This window comes from Microchirus variegatus (assembly GCF_963457635.1).
Source record: "Microchirus variegatus genome assembly, chromosome: 9".
Classification (NCBI taxonomy): Eukaryota; Metazoa; Chordata; class Actinopteri; order Pleuronectiformes; family Soleidae; genus Microchirus; species Microchirus variegatus.
Window position 1 is genome coordinate 5,046,720 of NC_139810.1, and position 26,385 is coordinate 5,073,104.

General features: G+C 41.4%; 2 protein-coding genes across 2 annotated transcripts; one reads left to right on the forward strand and one right to left on the reverse strand.

Moving 5' to 3' along the window:
* Window positions 1-6,299: 6,299 nt before the first annotated feature.
* phc2a (polyhomeotic homolog 2a) lies at window positions 6,300-10,884 on the forward strand (the record flags this gene model as incomplete). The annotated part of the gene is made up of 6 exons (XM_083895007.1): window positions 6,300-6,437; window positions 7,401-7,473; window positions 8,667-8,781; window positions 9,106-9,232; window positions 9,600-9,831; window positions 10,733-10,884. 6 exons carry the CDS (start codon window positions 6,300-6,302, stop codon window positions 10,882-10,884), a joined length of 837 nt encoding a protein of 278 aa, XP_083751133.1.
* A 10,586-nt stretch (window positions 10,885-21,470) lies between these two features.
* Window positions 21,471-25,587, reverse strand: kiaa2013 (KIAA2013 ortholog; the record flags this gene model as incomplete). Its single annotated transcript, XM_083895239.1, has 2 exons — window positions 21,471-22,615; window positions 24,642-25,587. 2 exons carry the CDS (start codon window positions 25,585-25,587, stop codon window positions 21,756-21,758), a joined length of 1,806 nt encoding a protein of 601 aa, XP_083751365.1. The 3' UTR covers window positions 21,471-21,755.
* Window positions 25,588-26,385: the final 798 nt, after the last annotated feature.

A 26,385-nucleotide genomic window follows, 5' to 3' on the forward strand; every position in this document is an offset into this window, starting at 1 on the left:
ATTTGGAGCGTAGATTGCCCAAAACTCTGTTTTCCAAAATCTCCACTGTTGGCGTTTTTTTTTTTTGAAAGAATAGTTTTCAGAGGCGAAATCGCCGTTTGTTATAAATTAAAGGCACAAACACAGGGGAAAATCTCCGTTTTTAAAAAAAAAACCCGTTCTAGTGTAAACGTAGCCTGAGTCTTTTCCTTAAAGAGCTTTTAGAAAATTGTTTTCACCAACCTTGTCGTAGCTTTCGGCCTCAACGTGTTTATTTTGGCGCAGCTGCTTGGCCACCGACTTGGGTAACATCTGGTGCAGCAGGTCTTCGGCCAGCTCCCTCTGGCGCTTCAGGTCCTCCATCTTCTCCTTCAGTCGTTGGGCGTAGTTCTGGATCCACTCAGCCATCTGCTTGAAAGAGAGCATCACCACCGGGTAGATGAGGCAGGCTATGGCCAGGAGGCAGATCCTCATACTGAGGCCCGAGGACACAGCTCTAGAGGCCAACCTGAGAGCTGGCACCGCCGTGTCAAAGAAACACTGCTGAGTGTTGGCCAGAGCTTGAATCCCAACATGAGATCCAGACAGAAACATCGGTTCTGCTCCAGAGATCTGCCACAAACGGGTGTCGAAGGTATGCTTCACGTGTTGGCTGGAGTTGAACTTGAGGTCTATGTTCTCTAACCAGCAGTCGTCCAGTTGTTCTGTCAAAACTTTGGCAAAGCCCAGGCAGCTGAGGATAGAAGTCCACTTGTGCTGGAAGCCAGTGTGAGCTGCTACGTGGGGGAAGTCCATCAGCTGGTGGTTGAGCTCTATAAACGTGACGAGAAGCCTTGCAGACAGGACGTCTCTCCAGCTAGGACTTTGTTTGACTTTGACTAAAGTATCTTCTACAGGTCCCCAGATGTCCAGAAGCCTCTCAATGACTAAAGTGAAAGCAGTGCTGTTTGTACAGTTCATGTCCACTAATCCTTGAATGCTTGTCCTCACCTCCAGGCAAACTCCAGGCAACTCGACACCGCAGGAGAGTCCGCGGCCCTTTCTGCGAGTCGCCGTTTCACCGCACAGATGATCCAAAATGGGAGACACGGCCTCTGAGAAACTGCTCTCAAACGCCTCGCTGCCCGTCTGCGCGGCAAACAAACGTCTCATCGTCTGAAGCTCGCCGACAAGCTGCAGGATCGCCGCGGTCCTGCAGGAAGTCAGCTCGTCGTAGGCGGCTCCCGTCGCATGCAGCAGTTCAAAGTTGGAGCTGAGGTCGATGGACACGGAGCCGAGCAGGGCCAGGAGAGAGAGGAGGCAGACCATCAGAATACGTCGCACTGTGCGACTGCTGCCAGACGTAGGAAACACGGAACACCTGGAAGACAGGGACACAACCGGTGTTCAAGGTTCACCAAACAAACTCATTCTAGTGTAGGGATTGATTTGAGGGGCCACACGGTTGGTGCAGTGGTTAGCTCTCTTGCAATGGACTGCTGAACTGTAAGGGTGTACACTCTGAGAAATAAGGGTTCCAAAACTGATCTTCTACAAGGGCTGAGGTTCTACCTGGAACCATTTGCTTCTGAAAAACTCTTTCCTGAAGAAAGGGTTTTTCATGGGTTCTTGGTAACACTAATGGTTCCAGTGAGAACCATTTCGATCCAGAGAACCCCCTTCCTGAATAAAGGGTTTTAAAAGGGTTCTTGGTGGAACCCTTCAAAAGGGTTCTAGGTGGAACCTTTATAAAAAAAGATTCTACCTGGAGCATTCACGGACAAGCCGAAGAACATTATACGGTTCTACTTAGCGCCTTTATTTCAGGTTTCACAGGTACAGAGTGTACACTCTTAGAAATAAGGGTTCCAAAAGGGTCCTTCTACAAGGGCTGAGGTTCTACCTGGAACCATTTGCTTCTTCCTTTCCTGAAGAAAGGGTTTTTCAAAGGTTCTTGGTAACACTAATGGTTCCATAAAGAACCATTTTGATCCAGAGAACCCCCTTCCTGAATAAAGGGTTTTAAAAGGGTTCTTGGTGGAACCCTTCAAAAGGGTTCTAGGTGGAACCTTTATAAAAAAAGATTCTACCTGGAGCATTCACGGACAAGCCGAAGAACATTATACGGTTCTACTTAGCGCCTTTATTTCAGGTTTCACAGGTACAGAGTGTACACTCTTAGAAATAAGGGTTCCAAAAGGGTCCTTCTACAAGGGCTGAGGTTCTACCTGGAACCATTTGCTTCTTCCTTTCCTGAAGAAAGGGTTTTTCAAAGGTTCTTGGTAACACTAATGGTTCCATAAAGAACCATTTTGATCCAGAGAACCCCCTTCCTGAATAAAGGGTTTTAAAAGGGTTCTTGGTGGAACCCTTCAAAAGGGTTCTAGGTGGAACCTTTATAAAAAAAGATTCTACCTGGAGCATTCACGGACAAGCCGAAGAACATTATACGGTTTTACTTAGCGCCTTTATTTCAGGTTTCACAGGTACAGGGCTGAGGTTCTACCTGGAATCAATTGCTTCTGAAAAACTATTTCCTGAAGAAAGGGTTTTTCACGGGTTCTTGGTAACACTAATGGTTCCAGTAAGAACCATTTTGATCCAGAGAACCCTTTAAAACCCCTTTCCTGAATAAAGGGTTTTAAAAGGGTTCTTGGTGGAACCCTACTTATAAAAAAGGTTTTACCTGAAGCCAAAAAGGGTTCTCCTATGGGGACAAGCCGGAGACCCTTATATGGTTCTACTTAGCACTTTTATTTCTAAGAGCGTACCCCACCTACCTATCCCCACGACCCTCCGGTCTAGGATAAATCAGTAGAATGTATGGATTGATTGATTTGTTGGTTTTTAAAGCTCTTAATGATTTGGCACCATCTCACCTCTCTGAACTTATTTTTCTTCACACCCCATCCCAAGCTCATGAGGTCTAACAGGTTGCTTTTAGATGTGCTGTTATGGATCTTGTGGTATGGCCTGTTATATTCTGTTGAGAGTTTTATATCTGGAATTGTCTTGTCTCTGTAACTATTTGGACTATATCTGTGCTACTGTCTTGACCAGGACTCCTTCAAGAAGATATATTGTTTCTCAATGGGACCTTCCTGGCTAAATAAAGGATAAATAAAAAATAAAATGTAGCTTTAGTTATTTTATCATGTTCAAATAAATAGGTGAACATTCAAATCAAAGCAATACAGTTGATATTTTCCTGAATGGATGACTTGTGACACCTTCACCTGCACAGCTGACACTCGCTGTCCGCGTCCTGCTGCGTCCACGGCGCGACCCTGCTCCTCCCGACGAGTCTCCGTTTGAGATGAGCAGAGGACCGAGTCCCAGACGCCAAACACTGCTTTTTCATCAAGTCCAGCGATGACATGAGACTCGCGCTGCAGCTCATCGGTGACTTTATCAACGCCGAGTCCGCGTTCTCTGCGGAGGCACGAGCGCACCGAGCGCGCTCAGCATCTTCTGTCCCATCAATGAATGAATGAACTCAGGAGGACCAAGTCCGCAGCATCAGCACCAGAGGCAGCGCTACTTCCGGCGACACACTTCAAAATAAAAGTTTTAATGTCGCTATCCTGCATACGGACATCTCAAAGGTCAAGGGTTCAAGTGAAAAGGAGGCAGGATCTCAAAATAAATACATGAAATAAAGTTACTGTAGCCAATCTTATACTAAAAACACAACAACGTTATTTAACATTAACTTTATTGCATTTTTCATGGTTGGTTTTTCAGAATATTTTTTTTCTGATTTACTGAATAATTTTTATCCTGACTTTAGAGAGCATTTGTAACAATAAACACATAAATTCCTATAATTATTGAGACCTCAATTTAATAGTAACAACATGGACAGCTTGTTTGGTTTAATCAAGTTTTACTTTGATCTGGGTTTAAGACACTGGGAGAGTGTCCTGTCTTTAAGTCACATAGATGGATTATTACCATTAGTTTGTCGACTTTTTTGAATTTTACTTTAATTTAATTAAATTGTTTTCTTTATTTTATTTTATCGTATTGCTGCTATGTCAAAACAATTTTCCCTCTGGGATGAATAAAGTATTTCTACTCTATTTTATTCTATTTATGCAGGCATGGGAGTCACTTGCAGGTTGGAGGTTCTCACGATAATTCGAAAAAAACACCACAAAAAACAGAAGAAAAACTACTCTGAAAAATAGGAAAAAAAAACATTAGACAGAAATTATTATTATTATTATTATTTTTTTTTTAATGAAACACGGTTTTGTTTCACTATTTGCAGTGTATGTGGTTGGAATGACAATAAAACCCACTTGAATTGACTTGACTTGCAGTAAACCCTGCTCAATTTTACTAACTGTACTGTATTTAATTTTGAAAGTTGTTGCCGGAAGTGCTTCGTGTGAATCTCGCAGGCTTGGATGTTCACACACACACACACACACACTGAGTGAATGAGGAGAGAAACCGTGAGGGACGTGAACGCGCCGTTAACTTTGCCTGTGTCCATGTGAAGAAGAAGAAAGGCTGGACTTTGTTTTACACTTTACTGTAAAACGGGTGCATGTGTGTGTGTATGTATGTGTGAGTGTGTGAGTACCTGTGTGTGAAAGCGGCGGCCGTCGTTGTGGCGGAGGCAGTGGAAGTCAATGAAAGCGTTGTTTGGAGCCGCTGAACAAAGAGCTTTTCTTCGCTCTGCCATTGTTACCGAGCACTGCGCCTGTTCTCTCACTCTGCCAAAGCTGGTTTCACACTGTAAAAGTAAGCTATCTACTCTGGAGTGAACGAGTGAGTGAGTTTGTGTTAAAAACAAACAAACAAACAGAGTTGTAAAGATGTGTTTTGTTATAACACACACACACCAACTGCTAACATATCCACTAAAACACTGGCCACACTGGTTGGACGCGAGGCTAGTTGTAACTTTATATTAGCACTAAGCTAACGTTGTTGTGAATGGTTTACGTCTGCGTCATTACTTTATATAGCATCAAACTACACAGAGAGACATATATATCAAATAGAAAACACCTTATTGTGGTTAGCATGTGAACTGTTGACTGTGTGAACTGTTGCTAACTCTTGTTTTTCTCTTTAATTAATTTAAAATAAAATAAAATAAAGCTAAGTGCTAATGTCTTACTCCACTTTAATAACAACAGCTCAGTGCTAGCAAATTAAAACAACTGAAACAACTTAGCCCCCCACGGTTCTCAACTGTGGGTACGTGTACCACCGGTGGTACAGTGGCGAGCTTCCTGTGGTGCGCAGAAAATTAAACAAATAACCGAAAAAAAACACTATAAAAGCACTCAGAGAGCGCAGACCTCCACCAAGACAGCCTACAATATAACGATAAAAATAGTGATAGCATCTACAGCTCACGCCGACAAATGTAATCACTTGTTCCTGCACTCTTAGAAATAAGGGTTCCAAAAGTGTTCTTCTACAAGTGCGGAGGTTCTACCTACCTGCTTCTGGAACCAAAAAGGGTTCTCCTATGAGGACAAGCCGAAGAACCTTATATGGTTCTACTACTTTTATTTCTAAGAGTGTGGTTCCATTGCGGACATTTCCTGAAAATTTCAGACAGACAAACAAACTCCGCCGAAAACATATACCTCCTTGGCGGAGGTCAATAAAAAATAGAGTCACCTTGTCTCTCACTCCATCTTAATCTAATGTCATTATTCCAGTGTGGGAGGTATATGTGATCTGATTGGGAATAAATAAACCTGCCTCCTGTTGACTTAGCTCAGACTATTTTACACCATCGTGTTTTAACGTTGGCGATAACGGCGTTACTTCGAGAGCTCAGGTGGTACTATTCCTAAATTAGGGATGGCTCAATACCACTTTTATGATATTGCAATTTTGAGTATGTTAACCACCTAGTCATAACCAGCTTTTAAAAAACACAATGCCACATTAACAGCCCACAACATGACTGAGTAAAAACACTGCTGCTTGTCATTTACATGTTTACAGTGTGTGGAATCTCATGGTTTTCTTTTTGCATGAGCTGATCCAGTGATTTTTGACCTGAAACTGACTTATACTGAGTATATTATTGGCTCACATTTGCTTATTCAGGGCTGTGCAGCAGCTTATTGCCGCTATAAGCTTGGTCATAAGTGGAAAACATGACATTATTTATTTTCTCCCAAAACATAAATAAACAGGTAGGCAATAGGTTTATAAAATAACATCCACTAGTGGAGCAAATCAATGAAGAGAAACACTGTTCTTTCAAGTGAAGGAGTTGGGTTTGAATGGCAGTTACTGGGCTTGACCTTCTGACTTCACCATGCTGTTGTTTTGACAGGTGAGGGGCGGCCTGTGCTCCAGTCATGACCTCTGGGAATGGGAACACTACCAGCAGCCAGCAAAATGGAGAGAGCAAACCAGCCCAGGCCTTAGTCAGGTCCCACATCCTCACCCATCTCATAGAAGGCTTCGTTATCCAGGAGGGTGCCGACCCTTTTCCCGTGAGTACTGGATCTCATTGCATTTGCAGCCCATTAACTGTTAATGCTTAACCCTAACCTTAAACCAGGGCCTCAGAAATCGCGTCCTGCCTCATTAGGAACAGGCTTTGGTCCCTGTTAAGTCTATAGGTCCTGACAAGGTCAGTGTTTGTGCTGTTAAACGTCTTCAGAAGTAACAAAATAGACGTGCAAACATTGATTAAAACTTGGTACTTGTCTACTAACCGTGGGTGAAGACTTATTATTTATTTACCACCTCATCTGTAATAAACTATGCAGTCATGTTCCTTTTTGACTTTATACATATTTGTTCAAAAAAAAAGTGCTTTTGCAAATTTCTGTTCCACTGTATCTAAAGTAGAGCTGGAACTGATGATTATTTTCGTAATCGATTAATCTGTCGATTATTTTCTCGATTAATCGTTTGGTCTATAAAATGTTGATCAGTGTTTGTCAAACCTTGAAATGATGATGTTCTCGAATGTCTTGTTTTTGTCCAAAAACCAAACTGATTCAGTTTTAATGATTTCTTTGTTATGTGGAGCAAAGAAACAAAGAAAAATATTCACATTTAAGAAGCTAAAACAATCAGAAATCTTGTTTTAATCATGAAAAAAAGCTTCAAACCGATTAATCGATGATCAAAATGGTTGACGATTAATTTAGTAATCGATTAACAATCAATTAATCGTTTCAGCTCTAATCCAAAGAACCATACGCTCTGAACTAATCGGAGAAATTATAGTCTAATAGTCTTCTTCATTTCAGACACTGAGTGTTTTCTCTAAAATCTGTGACTCTTAGAAGAAAAAGGAAAAGTCCTGACCTTTTTTACTCATATATATATACTTATAAATAGACAGATATTTGACAGAAAAGCAGCTGTAGATATACAAAATGTTCTACCAGTGTTAGCGTTAGTTAGTGTGAGCTTTCATTTGTTTGTTTTTTGTGCATCTGCAGGTAGAACGTCCGTCTTTCTCCATTGACAGCCTATGGCGACTCGCAGCAGACTCAAAGATGAACGGCCTAAAGGGTAAAAGATCACAGAGCACAGAGTTTGTGCACACGTAAAGCTGTGAAGACTCGACAAAAGATACAACCATAAAGAGTTAGCTTTGGTGTCAACATCAGTCTCAAAATTTCCAATTCCTTTACCCACAATTATCTCCCATAAAGACCCATGAAACATATAGAAACACTCACACCGGAGCTGCATTCATAACTGCACAGTTAAAAGCTGTAGTGCGGAGGTTTTAAATATAAACAAATGCCTGCCAATTCAAACCAATGTCACGGCAGTTCACACAACACGGCTCTCTGTGTTTCTCTGTACGGCAGTGTTTGGATCTCAGTGTGTCATCCCAGCCGCATTCCTGCTCTGCACACAGGAAGTGATTTGTTTCATGTCAGTGCAAACAGTGAAGTGAGACGACTGCAAACAGAGCACAAAGTCCCACAAATGCCCACAAAAAAAGTGAATTCTGCTGCTCAAAAAAATAGTCTTGGATAAATGCTTCTCGTCTCCACTCGCCCCTGCGCTGCCACTGTATACACAAACGCTCCCTCCTCAGTCACGTCTGATGGAATTGTTTGACGGAGCCGAAGGACACAGGATCGGATAATTAGTGCTGGGCATGTTAATGCATGACACGTTTCCATGACGACTGACCGGAAAAAGACGCGCGTAAAGTAACGCTAAACTTTAAAAACAGAGGCACACATGCATAGTTCACAGGTACGCTGGTTATTTGTAGTTTAAGCTCTTTTCGTTTCATGAACAGACCGCTCCAGTTCGACTGTAGGCATGCTAAAGGAGCTAATACAGCTAACTGAGCTCACTGGCAAACGGTGCCTGGACTCCGCGGCACGTAAACATGATGTCAAGCACGTCTTTTTACGGCCAGTTGTCGTGGAAGTGCGGCATGTGTTAACGTGCTAACATGCCCAGCACTACAAATAATGTTACATGAAGACCAAACGGAGGCAGAATGATAACAACAAATATCACGATAAGTAACGCACTGCAGCTTTAAGGCAAGTTCACGCCACACAACTCACAGAGCAAGAGGATTTCTAGGTTTGAGTTTAAGGACTTGGTGCTTGGACAACAGCACCAGATTCATTTTCATCCGCTTTTAGGAAAAGAAACTTGGATTGTTTGATGTCTAAATGCTAACATTGTACTGTAGAGATTAGCTTTTATGACTATCGACTGTGTTCCCTCAGAGTTGAAGAACCAGCAGCAGGAGCCCATGCTGACCTGTGAGCTGTGCGGCAGAGTGGACTTTGCCTCCATCTTCAAAAGGTCAAAGAGGTTCTGTTCTACAGTGTGTGCCAAACGGTAAGGCTCGTCTGTCCGTCTGCCTCTAGTTTGTTTACCAATATCTCCTGCATTTCTTATCCAAACACTGGCTCTGCACACTCTGGTGCCCTCAGTACGTGCCCTGCCAGGTTTGAAGCCTGTCAAGTGAACCATTTGACATTCAAGCTCTAAAGAGAAGGAACAGATGATCCTTGCAATTACAGATAAACGTGCACCTCACAAAGTGTCCGGTGTGGACTTCTGCTCTTTCTACCGTGATCGTAACAAGTGATTATTAGCGGGATTGATTTAATAACCGACCGTGAAGCTCAAGTCACATTATAATATCTCTTCTTTTTGTAGCTACAACGTGGGCTGCACAAAGAGAATGGGTCTCTTCCCAAACCGTAAAAGCACCCTGGAGAACATGAGGAAACAAAGAGTCGTGAACGGAAACCACAGAAATGGCAGTTTAGACCCAAAAAAGAAGGTGAGACATTTAATCTGGAGTCTGTGTATGAGAGACCTGAGTGACTACTGGGGGTTTTCCATATTGTCTACACCAGATCATGTCAGTAGCTTTGATAATATACACTACAGCCCTAACCCTACTGCCAACTAGATAGATAGATAGATAGATAGATAGATAGATAGATAGATAGATAGATAGATAGATAGATAGATAGATAGATAGATAGATAGATAGATAGATAGATAGATAGATAGATAGATAGATAGATAGATGCCAATCTCAGCTGACATAGGGCAAATTGTTGAATCATTATTTGTGTCCGTGTAAATATGGCTAGTGGCCATTTAAAGTGCACTGTTTAACCTCCGTCGTTCTCCGTGTGCAGAAGCCTGCTGCTCCTGCTTCTGCTGCTCTGTCCACCGGTCACTCTGTCCACCCAGCCCAGGGCGAGTCCAGCCAATGTTCAGATTTACCCAGCCTCACAAACACTCCGACAGGCCAGCGGTCGCCTTCGGTGCCGGACTTTGAGCTTCCTCTGCTGCCTCACACCTTCCTGCCCAGCGATCCCGGTCAGTGGAACATCGCGGATGTCTACGAGTTCATCTCCACTCTGCCAGGTGAGGCCGCAGAGTGGCAAACTGTAGTAGCCATGTTATTCCATGTTCATTGTCCCCGAGCCTTGTTCGCACGATACGATTCTCAGTCCAGAAATATGCAGACAAACTGGAACCATAATAATAATTTTTCTTGCGTTAATGAACGATTGAAACAGCTCCTCTCACTAGATGAGCAGGGACAAAAGCGTGTGCGTCACAGGAGACGGCAACTAAGAATTATTTTCATAAAGTCATCTTTTGGTAGTTATTTTATGGCACGTGTAACAGCTCAGTGAACCTGAGGAAATGAGATGTTCACTCACAAATCAAGAGGTGGAGCATAACTAGCAATTATTTTCACAATTGATTCAGCTGTTAAATTATTTTCTTGAACCGTTTGCTCCATAAAATGGCAGGAAAAATGATGACCGGTGTTTCACCAAAACCCGGAAAAGACGATGTTCTCGAATGTCTTGTTTTGGCCACAAACCAAAATGATTCAGTTTTAATGATTTCTTTGTTATACTGAGCAAAAAAAAAACAACCCTGAAAATATTCCCATATATATATATATTTATTTGCTTATTTTAAAAAACTCAAAAGGTTACACTACCATTCAAAAGTTTTCCATAGGTGCGAATCCAACCCAAATCCACCTAGGAGTCAGAGTACAAGTCGCCGTTGAGGCTGAGGAAGTCATGCCAGAACCTGTTGAATGTTACATACAGCAAAGTAATTTCAGTGTAAGGTGTTTGACACTTTATCAAACCTGGCAGTATTTAATTACTGTCAGTGAAACTCGTATATGCCAGAGCCGAACGGAGCGTGTCTCAGCTCGTCTCTCTCAAACTCGGTCTACAGATCGCAGAGATCATGTGACGCGTCAGTTACTGTAACCGCGTGTGTTGGATTGTTGCCGCAGGTTGTCTGGAGATCGCCGAGGAGTTCCGCTCTCAGGAGATCGACGGACAGGCGCTGCTGCTGCTCAAGGAGGATCACCTCATGGGAACCATGAACATCAAACTGGGCCCTGCACTCAAGATCTTTGCCCAGATCAGCATGCTCAGAGACTAGACCATCACACACACACACACACACACACACACGGCTCACAGCGGCAGCTCTAGACAAATGTGAAGTGACTGAGAAGAGACCAGGTGTTTGATATTTGATGTTTTGTGGGGACTTTTTTTTTTGACTCACTGTTTACACTGATAACCACAACAAGAGAACTTCACACAGAGTATTACTGCACCATGGCTTCATGCAGGAGGCATTTACGGTCAACACAGGGACAATTTCAACCTGTATGTTCTAACCCTGGACAGTTCAGTCACTGGATTGCTTTCTAAAGAGTTAAAATTATAATTTTTACCTCCTAAAATGGCAGAAAAAAAAAGAGAGAAAATCCTTACCAGAGTTGCCTGTTGGCCCTGACAAGATGTCTCTCCACTGTCCACAGAGATGAAGTCCAGGAGGAGGCCTGATGTTTAACCCCTGACTGCTAAAGACAGCGTTTCCCACTCTCCTGCTCCCAACACTGCTGATTCAAGTCAATGGCTCGTTATCAGACTCCTGCAGCGCCGGCTGCTGCCGTTTGAATCAGGTGTGTTGGAGCAGGGAAACATTCTAAAGGACCGGGATTGAGAATCTCTGGCTTCAAGCCTCTCTATACTTGTATTGCTTTGTGTCTACTGAGACTTGATTTGTTCCGAATCCTAGAGTTTGAGGACCCACACTTAGAGCTGCAACTAACTATTATTTTCGTAATCGATTGATCTGTCCATTATTTTCTAGATGAATCGTTAAGTCCATAAAATGTCAGAAAATGTTAAAAATTGTCGATCGGTGTTTGTCAAACAGGGAAATGTCGATGTTCTCAAATGTTTTGTTTTGTCCACAAACCAAAAAAATTATTCAGAAACGAAGAAAATATAGAAGCTAAAACAATCAGAAATCTTGTTTAACTAAATGAATCGTCAACTATTTTAACAATCGATTCATCGTTTTGAAGCTTTTTTCATGATTAAGACCAGATTTCTGATTGTTTCAGCTTCTTAAATGTAAATATTTTCTTTGTTTCTTTGTTCCACATAACATAGAAATCATTAAATCTGAATCATTTTGGTTCGTGGACAAAAACAAAACATTCGAGAACGTTTTTTCAACATTTTATGACATTTTATGGACCAACCGATTAATCGATTAATCAAGAAAATAATCGACGTATTAATCGGTTACAAAAATAACCGTTAGTTGCAGCTCTAATATGCATACTGTGATTTGATTGGCCACCACTGCTGCAGCTTGAAAAGTTGAAAATGTCTTAAGTGCAGAGCTGCAACTAACAATTATTTTTGCAATGGATTCATCGGTTGATTATTTTCTCTATGAATCGTTTGGTCCATAAAATGTCAGAAAATGTTAAAAAACATTGATCCACAAACCAAAATGATTCATTTTAAATGATTTCTTTATGTGGAGCAAAGAAACAAAGAAAACGCTGAAGAAGCTGAAACAATCAGAAACCTTGAATATCGATTATCAAAATAGTTGACGAATAATTTAGTTATCGATTAATAATCGATGAATTGTTTCAGCTCTACTTAAGCGTAGGATTCACAGTGCAGTTCGGCAATGTTAAGTAGTCAAATATAGGCCGATTTCTCGACCAATGGCGAGGTTTAAAAAAAAAAAGAAATTAATAATCTGATAAATATATTTTTTTTACATTACTTAAAAACACTTGCTCTGTGCCACGATGCCTCAACTCAAGATTTACGACAATTCAGACACACGTGAAATGTAACGTAATCCACTGCTACTGTGTTGAATCAACATTATCATCTTGTTTTTATCAAGATTAGCGTTTTCCACTTATGGCCCGAATGAAATGATTCTCGCTGAAGATTATTTTGAGTAGCTAAAGCAGACTCATGAGTCCGTTTGTGCGTAAAAATGTCGGCATGACTGTTGTTGAATCACTGTTGTTTTTTGTTTTTTTTAATTGTTCTACATTTTTACTTGAAGCTCGAGTTCAGTTGTTCTTGCATTTTTTTCCCGTTTTCATGCAACAAAGCCATTTGAACGCAGACACGTTCACGTCCTCCAGCTGCAGCTCAGACAACACAAGGCGGATCTATGCACGCGGGAAGTTGAACGGCTGCCATTTAAGTGCCTACGGTGACATGTCGACGCAGGCTTGCAAATCGGACTTGAGAAAGTGGAAAAAAAAAACCGGCTGCATTCACTTTTTCATAATACTTGTACCAAAGTCGAGTGACCGTTGAACTGCTGTCCCTAGAAAAGTGTTGATGTAGCCATTGATGAGCCACAGTGACGCTGAATCGGAGTCTGACCACACGCCATGCTTGAAAAGTCGTTTTTAGATCTGTGTGTAATTTGTCACGGAGAAGCTCAGACACATTTCACTGTAGAGAAAAAAGTTAAATTAAGTTTTCTCATCCTGTGTGAGCAGAGGTCTCGTTTCCTGTCGTGTTGTCGTCATTGTTTGTGACATCATAAACGGCATCTGAAAGAATCTGTGTAGCAGACGGTCGGTGTGGTTAGTGATGGACGCCGTTTCTGTCCGTCAAAGTTTAATAATATTTGTTGTTGGGGTTTTTTTTTGATACAGAAATCCTGATTTCAGAAATAAAAGTGTTAGGTAAAACTCAAAAATGCTCATTGTTCTGGTCATAATTCAAACATTCACACCTGCCTCAACATCGAGTGCAGGGGTCAGCAAGTCAATAATATGCTCGAGGACCAATTTTGTTTGTAAGTAAGTGAATATTGAAAATTATATATATACGTATATATATATATACACACATATATGAATATATATATATATATATATATGTATAAAACAAAAAACCCACATTTGCTGCCTTATTTGTATTTTTGAAACCAAAACATTAAGTTTAGGTTAATTTTTCAGAATAAAAGCTCTTCCAGCAACCATCTCTCCAGTGTTCTAATGGTACATTGTGCTATCTATCTATCTATCTATCTATCTATCTATCTATCTATCTATCTATCTATCTATCTATCTATCTATCTATCTATCTATCTATCTATCTGCTAGTTGGCTTACAAGCTATCTATCTAGCATGCTGCTGATGATGAGAAAACCCTTGAAAACCCTTGTGCAATCATGTTAGCACAGCTGAAAACAGTTTTGCTGGTTCTTTGACGAAAGGGCAAAATGATTATTTTGAATAATAATCATTATTTCTAATCTTGTCAATGTCTTGACTATATTTTCTATTTATTTTGCAACTCTTTCTGTGAATAAAAGAGTGACACAAAACACAACAAAATTGTATAGGTGACCCCAAATATATACGGGCAGAAATATATGGAACAAATCTTAACACGTAATCAATCATTTCCTCACAATAATCAGGATTTATTCTCCCTGGCAGAAGACAAACAGACAAAAAATCCGTACAAAGTCACACACACACACACTTATCTAAGTCTAATGAGGACCTCTGTGTTCAAACTTTGACAGATCATCCATTGGGGTCAAAGGAGCTCATCCTAGCATTTTCCTTGTTGGCACCAGGCATAATGTCCCCACAAGGAAAAATGTCCCCATAACAAAGGTGGTGGTTTACCAGGGGGTGGTCCACACAAGCATAGAAAGACAAGAAAACACACACACAAACTAAGCCATTCAAGTACATTCTGAAAACGGCTCAAGGCCATTTATTTATTTATTTAAGCTCAATAAATTATCTTCTTTTCTTCATTTCTTCATTAAGGCAGACTCAGTAGTTCACACGAATGTTATTATTAGAGTGGATTGAGTCACAAAGAGAAGAGGGAGGGGGGAGAAAAGAGGAAGAATATCCCAAAATATTCGGCATGTAAATGATAAACTGAGATAATCTCCACCTTATTCTACTTATTCTAGGAAGCTACGTCGTCAAAGTACCTGCTCAATGTCTGCGTCCACCACCGTGTGTCAAAGTTCAGCTCCGTGTTACGTGGGTAACGTTGAATTATTGACTTTCAGTGTACAGTTAGATTAGTAAAAAAAAAAAAAAAACCTCTCTGGGTGAATTAAAGCTGCAGTCAGCGAGTTATTCCCCGACAGCCAGCTGTCACTGAGCTGGAGCGTTTGTTCAGAGAAATGAAGTCGCAGCACTTTATCCAATCAGGAGCCAGGACTCCACAGGGAGGCGGCCTTCTCTGCCGCATGTTAGGAAATAATAAAAGGCCCCTCCCCCTTTTCAAGCGTGTTCCTGAGATACTGGAAGAAGGGCGGGAAAAGCTAACGGCGAACCAACAGACGACAAATAACTTAATAACCAAGTGATTTTTATGAAGTGTACCATTTTCTTGCGGGGGTGGGGGGTGGGTCAGCTCATTTTTAAAGTGTTATTTGAACAGTTTGGTTTTTCAGGATCATAAATAATCCATCCTAATCCAGGCATGTACCGGACCAGCTAGGGGTAGGCGACATATTTCTTTGTCATGATTTATCAATAATTTAAGTAATTGAGACCCGACGAGCAACACTATCTCTTGTGATCCTGCTGCGACCAGTAGAAACACTGGATAAATTAATAAATAATACATTTATTAATAATATACATTTTTTAGGATAAATGAAAATAATAAACTGGGCTCCACTGACCCAAATATTTCAATCATTGTCCTGTTGAATGAAGATGTTTTGGTCTTCAACATGAACATTTTTGACTTTTGCTCCCCGAGCGTCCGTTGATCTTGAAAGCGGGCGACGCACGACTCGGATGTTTTACTACTTTGATTTTACCCTCGATTCACAGCTGGACAGAGCTAGCAGTGCTAGCTAGGGACAGTCGGCATGGAGCAGTTGGCGCAGAAATCTGTTAAATTAAGTCATAGGTTAGTATGTCGTCCAAAATTTGACAAAAAGGTCAAATAAAATTCCAAAATTTGACAAAAAGGTCATATAAAATTCCAAAATTTGACAAAAAAGTCAAATAAAATTCCAAAATTGGACAAAAAAATAAATAAAATTGTCCAAAATTCGACAAAAAAGGTCATACTTAAGTATGTCATCCAAATGTTGACTAAAACATTGTTTTGTCCAAAATTTGTCAAAAAAAAGTTGACAAAAACGTTTTAAAAAATTAACAAAATGTGACAAAACAAGTCAAAATTTTTACAAAAAAGGTCAAAAATAGAAAACGTCCAAAATTGGACAAAAAAGTAAAAAAAAAAAATTGTCCAAAAGTTGACAAAAATGGTCAAAAAATTGACAAAACAGTCAAAAAAAAATTGTCCAAAATTTGACAAAAATTCATAGGTTAGGTCGTCCAAAATTGGAAAAATGGTAAAAAAAATGTCCAAAATTTAATTTGAGCTGACTGGACACAAGTCGGGTCGTGCGCACCGACCCAATTGCAAACACATATTGCCAACAGCCAATGAAAAAGAGTAGGCGGGACAAGAGGAAAATAGCGTCAGAAGACTAAGACACAGGAAGTCGCGCAGACATTGGTTTGACAAGTTGTCAAACGTCCTTCAGTCGTCCGCTGATGACTCGCTTATCGTTAAGACTCCCAAGTCTTTTCCAAATCTGTAACGACCGTGAAGTGAAGCTAGTCCCAAATGCGACGCAGCGTTTTTTTTAAACTGAGAATCACAGAACCCAAAGCTGTAGTGCAAAAACTTTTTAAATATGTAAACGAATGTCCCGCACATTCTGGCCACTGTCAATCAGCTGATGACGACGACGATGATGATGGTGGAGTATAAAAATCCCAAGCACTGCACACAGGAAGCGATTTGTTTTTTCCTCGTGACTACGCGGAAGCGAGGCAGCAGAATAACAAGAGCGCGAGTAAAGCGAGACAGCTGCGCCTGAGAGGCGTGTGATTAAAAATGCAAAGACCTGGAATAAATATATGTATTTGTACGGAGTCCAAGATTTTTGTTTTAAGTCGCAATAACTTTTGCGTTACACCATCGTTCAAAAGTTTGGGGTCACTTAGAAATGTCCTTATTTTTGAAGGAAAAACACTTTTTTTCAATGAATATAACATTAAATGAATCACTCTATACATTGTTCCAGTGTTCTAATGGTACATTGTGTTTGTTAATCGCGTTAGAAGGCTATTGGATGATTTGAAAACTCTTGTGCGATTATGTTAGCACAGCTGAAAGCAGTTATTTTGAATAAAAGATTGTATAGGTGACCCCAAACTTTTGAACGGTAGTGTATATAGACGACGTAGTTACGCACTGGAGCTTTAAGTACTTACAGTCTGTGCTGTCGGCGGGCAGCGATAACCTCGTGCCTCTGCTGCTTCTCACCAGCAGATGTCACTCTATTTAAAAAAAAAAAAAAAAATAAGCAGCCAGTACAAGCTGCGACGCGTCGACGACAACGCGTGACTGCGACCTCTGACCTCTGAGCACCAGCACACCCATGCTACCATCTGCCATCATGCTGCCCAATCAAGCTCAGGCTGAGCCGCCGCTACACGTCGACTGTGTGCGAGCGGCGTCGCCGGTGTCGCAGCAGGCATCCTCACTTTTGCTGGCAACCTGCTGAAGTCAGAGGGGGGGGCGGAGTTAGAAGGGATGACCAGCTTCGTTAACCGACTAACACCAACACCCCGACTCGTTCGTACGGAAGAGTTAGCGTCACTCAGGAAAAAAATATTCGAGTTCTGACTTTATACTCAGAATTCTAGAATTCTGACAATTAAGTCATAATTCTGAGTTTAAAGTTAGAAGCCTGAGTTTAAAGTCACAATTCTGAGTTTTAAAGTCAGAATTTTGAGTTTTGAAGTCATAATTCTGAGAATAACGTCACAATCCTGAGTTTTAAAGTCATAGTTCTGAGTTCTAAAGTCTTAATTCTAAGTTTAAAGTCATAATTCTAAGAATAAAATCATAATTCTGAGTTTTAAAGTCATAATTCTGAGTTCTAAAGTCATAATTCTGAGTTTAAAGTCATAATTCTAAGAATAGAGTCATAATTTTGAGTTTTAAAGTCATAATTGTGAGTTTTAAAGTCATAATTCTGAGTTTTAAGTCATAATTCTGAGTTTAAAGTCAGAATTCTAAGAATAAAGTCATAATGTTGAGTTTTAAAGTCAGAAGTCTGAGTTTAAAGTCAGAATTCTAAGAATAAAGTCATAATTTTGAGTTTTAAAGTCATAATTCTGAGTTTAAAGTCATAATTCTAAGAACAAAGTCATAATTTTGAGTTTTAAAGTCATAATTCTGAGTTTTAAAGTCAGAATTTTGAGTGTAAACTTAGAACTCAAGTATTTTTTCCTGAGTGGCCCTAATCCTCTTCCGTACATTTGCACTGGTGCCCAGGGGGAGTAAAGAATAGTGTGGTGATAACAAAGACATGCTGAGGGATCTGTGACTGAACACTGAAGAGCCAAAGCCAAACCTATAGATCCAATGTTAATTTAATTGAGTGTTTCAATATAAAACATCATCAAAAGGCAAGGAAGGGAAAAATAAAAAGTGAGTGAAGAGCAGAAAAGTTTCAGGGAAAAAAATCAAACCTTCACCAAGTGTCAAGCAACTCAACACGGGTTCATGTTAGCACACGTGCACCACGCCGCTACACTGAAATCTATTCAGGAACTACTGTCGGATCAAATGCTGGATCATTTCCTCTGGGCTGATCCGTGACAAGAGGAACATTTAGCTTCACATTATAGATGTGAATGTGAGAAATGTACATTGATTGTGATGTTCAGGTTCTAATAATATACCTTTTCTTTGTTGTATGCCATGCTGTACAAATGATGTGTACAGTAGTGAGTATTTTTGCTGGAATAATGTTGTGTTTGTGCATATTTTCTACATTATTTTAGATAATATAAAGTAAATGGTAGAAAGAGATATAAAAAGTAATAATTCTGAGAATAAAGCCAGAATTCTGAGTTTTAAAGTCATAATTCTGAGTTTTAAAGTCATAATTCTAAGTATAACGTCATAATTCTAAGAATAAAGTCATAATTCTGAGTTTTAAAGTCATAATTCTGAGTTTTAAAGTCATAATTCTGAGAATAAAGTCATAATTCTGAGTTTTAAAGTGATAATTCTGAGTTTTAAAGTCATAAATCTGAGAATAAAGCCAGAATTCTGAGTTTTAAAGTCATAATTCTGAGAATAAAGTCATAATTCTGAGTTTTAAAGTCATAATTCTGAGTTTTAAAGTCATAAATCTGAGAATAAAGCCAGAATTCTGAGTTTTAAAGTCATAATTCTGAGTTTTATGTCATAATTCTGAGTTTTAAGTCATAATTCTAAGTATAACGTCATAATTCTAAGAATAAAGTCATAATTCTGAGTTTTAAAGTCATAATTCTGAGTTTTAAAGTCATAATTCTGAGTTTTAAAGTCATAATTCTGAGAATAAAGTCATAATTCTGAGTTTTAAAGTCATAATTCTGAGTTTTAAAGTCATAACTCTGAGTTTTAAGTCATAATTCTGAGTTTTAAGTCATAATTCTAAGTATAACGTCATAATTCTAAGAATAAAGTCATAATTCTGAGTTTTAAAGTCATAATTCTGAGTTTTAAAGTCATAATTCTGAGAATAAAGCCAGAATTCTGAGTTTTAAAGTCATAATTCTGAGAATAAAGCCAGAATTTTGAGAATAAAGCCAGAATTCTGAGTTTTAAAGTCATAATTCTGAGAATAAAGTCATAATTCTGAGTTTAAAAGTCATAATTCTGAGTTTTAAAGTCATAAATCTGAGAATAAAGCCAGAATTCTGAGTTTTAAAGTCATAATTCTGAGTTTTAAGTCATAATTCTGAGTTTTAAGTCATAATTCTAAGTATAACGTCATAATTCTAAGAATAAAGTCATAATTCTGAGTTTTAAAGTCATAATTCTGAGAATAAAGTCATAATTCTGAGAATAAAGGCAGAATTCTGAGAATAAAGCCAGAATTCTGAGTTTTAAAGTCATAATTCTGAGTTTTAAGTCAGAATTCTAAGAATAAAGCCCGAATGTTGAGTTTTAAAGTCAAACTTCTGAGAATAAAGTCAGAACCCTGAATTTAAAGTCATAATTCTGAGTTTTAAAGTCATAATTCTGAGAATAGTCAGAATCCTGAATTTAAAGTCAGAATTTTGAGAAGAAATATAAAAAGGATTTCTGATTAAGAAATTAGAATTTTTACCGATCATTTGACGCCAAAATCACTGAAATCGGCAATGAAAAATGAAATGTTGATGTAAAAGATGGTTGGAAATGGCAGCCATCTTTAAAAAAAGAATTATAATAATTAATGTGGCTAATTCAGTCAAAATTTGGGGCTTCTTTCCACTTAAAAAATGCAATAATCTGCTCGACTATGTGTCACAGCAACTAAAAAAACGCAGATTTTCTCAGTGGACTGGTGGGCAGACTGTGACATTACAAAGCCCTCAGTTTCCTGTGAAATAAATAGGTGAACATAGACACTCGAGTTGTTGCACAGAGCACAGTCAGCTGTTAACGTAAGCGCTTCACAGTTCAAAGAAACTTTACGATCACTTTTACGGGCTCATTACTATAAGATCATGTGGCTTTGTGTGACTCCGACTCTGCTGATGTAAGCAGACGTTCACAGTCGCACAGGTGTTTGTCAGTCAGAGTGTGAAAATCAGCTCAGAGGAAAATGTGTTTTTGGTTTCGTCGTCCATCGCAGCGAGTGTGATGTGACGCTTAAAATAAACGCGATTCGATTAGTCATTTGTCAACAGATTAACAAAATAATTCATATTTTTTGACAGAGCTACAATCTTCTTCTTTTTCAAAATAAAAGCACTCATGCTTTTTGTAATGGATTACATTTGGTGAAGCTTATCTGACTTGCGCGTACGTTCCTTTTAAGTAGTGCTGGGCAACGCTAACCGCGCCAACGTTAGCGCGTTTCCATGACGACTGACCGGGAAAAAGACGCGCGTGACGTCATGTTTACGCGACTCCCGATTGTTAAAATGAGTCTGTAAAGTAACGCTAAACTTTAAAAACAGAGGCACACATACGCAGTACACAGGTACGCTGCTTATTTGTAGCGCTGCTCTTTTCGTTTCATAAACAGACCGCTCCAGATCCACTGTAGGCGCACTAACGGCGCTAAAGGAGCTAACTGGTAAATGGTGCCTGGACTCCGGTGCCGCGGCATGTGAACATGACGTCACGTACGTCTTTTTCCGGTCCGTCGTCATGGAAACATGCCATCCGTTAACGTGCTAAACAGACCGCTCCAGTTCGACTGTAGCGCGCGCTAGTGACGCTAAAGGAGTTAACGGCGCTAACGGAGCTAACTGGTAAACGGCGCCTGGACTCCGGTGCTGCGGCACGTAAACATGACGTCACGCGTATTTGTCCGGCCAGTCGTCAAGGAAATGCGTCATGCGTTTACGCGAGTTAACTGTTGGCGTACTTTTAAGACATGAGAATTCTGTTTCAACGCAGGATTAATCTCAACTCAACTCAAAAAAACAACAACAAAATAGTGAAACAATCAACTCCTAACGTGATTTTTTTTTTTTTTTTTAACTCTTGTGCTTAATTTTGTGCGATGCAATGAAAAAGACGCTCTACTAAATGATGTCACAGACCAGATGGTTACTTGTAACTGCTATTCTACTGTGATTATCACTCTTCACTGCTCACTGGTCCTTTAGAGGAAAGAGTCGCGGTGGAAAAACACTGAACTAAGACCATGTTTTGTGAGAGAGGGAAGGCGAGGTGTGTAAGGCTTTCTGTGCCGACCCACTCCACGCTCACTCGACATGGGGGGTAAGGGGGGGGGTAAAGCTCACTCACCAAGAGACAGTCGAAACTGAGAAAACCAACCCAGAAAGAGAGAGAGAGTGAATAACCTTCGCCACCACACACAAGTTAAAAAAACAATAATAATGAGCAGAGTTGATCAGTTCGCAGTTTCTCTAGTTTCAGTTCACCTCTGTTTATACCTTGCTCCTGAAGAGGGGCTTGGCCCCGGGGCCACAGTACTCGTTGTATATGACCTTGAAGAGGAAAAGGTGGAAGAGCGTTATGAGCGAGGCCACGCTGAACCAGAAGAGGAAGGGCAGGCCCGGGTATCTGTTCGCCATGTGCTCCTCGTGGGCCAGGATGGCCTTGAGGTGCAGCGTGTGGCGCAGGTCCTGCAGGTGCCGCAGGTCCGTGGAGATGTAGAGCAGCGGCGTGATCGGCTGAGTCACCATCACCGGGAAGGTGTGACCTTTGACCTCCGACGTCAGCTCCACGGGCTCGTTGAGGCAGCCCGCCTCGCAGGCGTACAGCTTCACCTGCTGCTCCTGCTGCTTCACCGACACGTGCAGGAAGGGCTTCCCGTCGGTGTCCAGCAGCACGGCCAGGCTGATCAGGTCCTGGTTGTAGTGGATCCCTCTCAGGGCGTAGCTGTTGTGCAGCACGTCCGGGTCGGCCTGGAACTGAAGGTGGTTTTCCGTGAACTGGAGGCCGCCGAAGCTGAGCACCATGCCCTGCATGGCTCCGTGGGCCCCCGCCGCCACCAGCACCTTGCAGCCTCTCTTCTGCAGAGTCAGCGTCCACAGCGTGACGAGCTGCAGGATCTGCGCCGTGCTGCTCACGCGCTCGGGCCACAGGTTCTCGGCGTGCATGGTGGCGTGGCCGCTGAAGCAGTGGTCGGCGTAGTTGAGGCTGGACTCGAGGCGAGCGCGCTCGTCGGTGAGCAGCCTGTGGTCGAGCAGCGGAGCAGTGGACGAGGAGAGGATGTAGTAGAGGGTGGTGTTCACTGTGCGGCTCGACGGCGTGTGGGAGTCTGTGATCTTCCGCATTTCAACACCTGAATGAGCCAAGAAGCAGGAGGAGTGAGTGACAGTTTGACAGGAACATTATCTTAAAGTAGACATGTTACACCCTATTTCTCTGGTGTCCTAATGAACATGTCTGTGACATGCTTTGGTCAAAATAGCTTAAGGATGAAGCACCACAGCAGTTCAATCACTCTGCCAAAACAGCCCTGTTCAGAACTCTCTCTTTTGAGTGCCTGTCTCTTTAAATATGCAAATGAGACACAGGAAACAGCATGTCACTGAGGCTAACAGACACACTGCCTCATATATAAAATGTAAATCCTCTGAGGCTGGAAGTTTGTGTAGAACTCTGTGCTGCACTGTGCAGCCAAGAATAGAACACTTCCCAGACTTCCGCTCTTCCAGATACTACTGCCCTCGCCTGCACTCTCGTGTTTTTTAGGGACAAAGCGGAGCTCCATGAGACAACAATTCCAGGAATGTCTCATTGTGACGTAGCAATGAGTGCGGAAGTCAACATGGTGTGTTTTATCTCCTGTACTTAGACTGAGGAGGACCACAAAAACATGACTGAGTCATCTTTTTTCACACTTTGCTGACTCATAGGGCCTCAAGAGTCCCAAATATAAGGATTAAAATGATTAAAAAGTTGATTTTGCATCATATGTCCCCTTTAAAAGCTAAGAATTAGTGACAACTAATAGTGAGACTGCAGATTACTACATCCTATTATACAGTTATACACTACTTGGCTCTACTCGGTTAATATCAGGCATAGGTCTGACCCCACACTTTTGAACGGCAGTGTACATGCGATGCATGTATTGCATAAAAATACACACCTACATAGCGATGAACATACACACCCACATCGTCCATACATAGAGAACAATCACCTTTATTTTCCCTCCTCCCTCGTGTTTGGCTTTGATTGACAGATTGATGAACGCCTGTTTGAGGTGACTATTATTGCACAGAGCATGAACCTGTTGAACCGACTGTTGTTGGCCTGCCTGACGGTCGCCTGTTCAAACAGATCTTGCGGTGTTCAGTACTTCCTGCATAGACCGGGCGCAGCAGCTGCAGCAGCAGACGCCGTCTAATACGGCTCTCAATCGACGATGTTATGCATGTGGTCTTATTTCTGATTAGTGCGTGCTGTTAAAAAGATTGCACGAGAACTTTGAGATTCCTGGACACGACTGCTGCGACATGGACATGGTGCAGTGATAAATCATGCCCATTCATAGACACCGTACCGTGTCTGACTGTGGACTTGAATGCTTAGTTGTATTTAAAGTCCCCTGGGATCTGTGTATGTTTGTGTGTGTTTTCTAGGGCTGTAACTATGAATGAATCTGTCGATTAATACCTTTCTCACACATCTTATGTTGTCCAAGAACCACAATCATTCAGTTCTAAAGGTTTTCTTTGTTATGTGGCGCAAAGAAAACAGAAGATATTCACATTTAAGGAGCTGAAAACTCAGAGAGCTTGTTTTAATTGTTAGAAAAAAAACAAAACATTGAAACCATGATCAAAATAGTTGACGATTTAATTTATTTATAAATTATTCGTTGCAGGCCTAGTAGTGTAGAGCTGATTATCGATTATTAATCGATTACTAAACTAAATTATTCGTCAACTATTTTGATAAGCGATTATTCAGTTTGTTCATGATTGAAACAAGACTTCTGATTGTTTTTGCTTCTTAAATGTGAATATTTTCTTTGTTTCTTTTACTCCACATAACAAAGAAATCATTAAAACTGAATCATTTTGGTTCGTGGACAAAACAAGACATTGGAGAACATCGTCTTTTCCAGGTTTGATCAACGTTTTTTAAACATTTTCTGACATTTTATGGACCAAACAATTCATCGAGAAAACAATCGACAGATGAATCGATTCATGAAAATAATCGTTGCAGCTCTAATCAGAAGAAAAAGTATCATATCTGCACAACTAAGTTAAAAATCACTTTGCACTTGGAAACAGTGAAGGTGGAGATGTGTAGGGGAGGAAACCACCAGGGGGTTATGAGCTTCAACTCACCTGAAATAAAGAGATCCATCCAGGCCTGCTGGTGATCCGCCACCAGATCATCCACACTGGTGCTGAGCAGCTCCCCCATTTCCTTCTTGGCTCCTTCTCTGAGGGAACTGAAGGTCTCCTCCAGCTTGGAAGACTCGATCGGCTGCGAGGTCCACACCACTGACAGGATGTTGTCCGTGTACTCTGACTTCGCACTGACCTGAATCCTGCTGCTCACCTTTTTGGTCACCACCACCACCAGCACTATGCGGTTACTCTCCACGGGCACTCTGCCGGCGGAGAGCAGGATCTCTGTGTCCTCCAGTTTCTCCACAGTGGTGGAGAACTTGCTGCCGAAGGTGGGATTGTCAGAAGAAACGTCCAGCGAGGCGGCTCTGTCAGACGGGTTGTTGATGTGGATCCTCTGCAGGTAGACGTTGGCTCTGCTCCTGTGCGCCATGAACTCCTCTCTGATGGTGACACAGTCCCGGGCTGACTGCAGCACACAGCGGACTGACAGCACCGATCCTTTCCTGAACAACAGGATGCTGGCCTGGGCCTCGGCTCGATTCCCCTCCGGATGCACACTGATTCTTGGGGAAAACTCTGTCTGGTGGACCGGGGCCATGCCGGGCTGCGAGGACGAGGCCACCCACAGTTTGTTCGAGTCAATGTCGAGCAGAATGTGTCCATTACCTGATACAAACGGTGTGACTAGCTGTTCCTGAGGCGTGCTGTAGATCGCCTCTCCTCGCTCCACCAGGGACTTCCACCTGTGGATTTCAGCCTGCAGACACTGTCCAGCCGCCCCGCCGGACATGGCCGAGCTGCTGAAGAGCGTCCACCTGCGCTCCGCCCCCAGGTACCAGTAGAAGATGAGGAAGAGCAGCAGCCCGATGGTGAGCCGTCTCGCCCAGCTGCTCGACAACAAGCCCGGCAGCCCCTTCAGTCTCTGCTGGAGCCACATTATAGCTTCACGTCAGGGAAACTGCAGCTACGCGTCCGCGAGTCAACACTGCACCCACGCTGCTCAGGATCAAAGTCCAAACACGTCACATTGAAGTCAAGTCACTCTCAAATCATGTTCCATGGGCAGTTAAAGCCACAAAAACAGGATTTGGTAACCAGCTTCCGGGTGAGTTAGCTTAGCTCAGTGGCTAGGGCCGCGAACGAAAGCTGCCTGAAAGCGGTCGTTCTTCCCCGCATCGTGGTCACAGTCGTATCCTTCGCCGGCGGAGTGTGACCGACTTCACGGCGTCACATATCCGTGTCGTTTAATGTTTGTTTTCTCCGGGAACCGCAACAAAAATCACCCGTGTCCCCAGGAGCTGCGGCCAGCGGTTGACACTTCTGGTTTGTCACAAGTGTCGTAAAGCAACACGGCGAGGCAATAACCGGAAATGTCGCAAGGCTCAGCCGCCGTATAAAAACGCTTGATAATAATAATAATTGTAATAATAATACCCTTTAACGTGTCGAATCTATTAAATTTGAGACGAAGATGACTTCGATGGGAAATTACTTCGTATTAATATGAATAATAAAAATATTAATGTGATTTTGCATGGAAAAGTGTTTGTAATATTTAATGATTGTGCCTTAATATAAAATAGTTGTGTATTGACATTATAATAAAAACATATTGTTGAAGAATAGATTGATATACTTTGATCACCAGTGAGCAAGGAAATTCTGTTTATATATATTGTATATAAAACTATTTAAAACCTTTGAACATGCTGAGGGCTCAATTGTGAAAGTATCA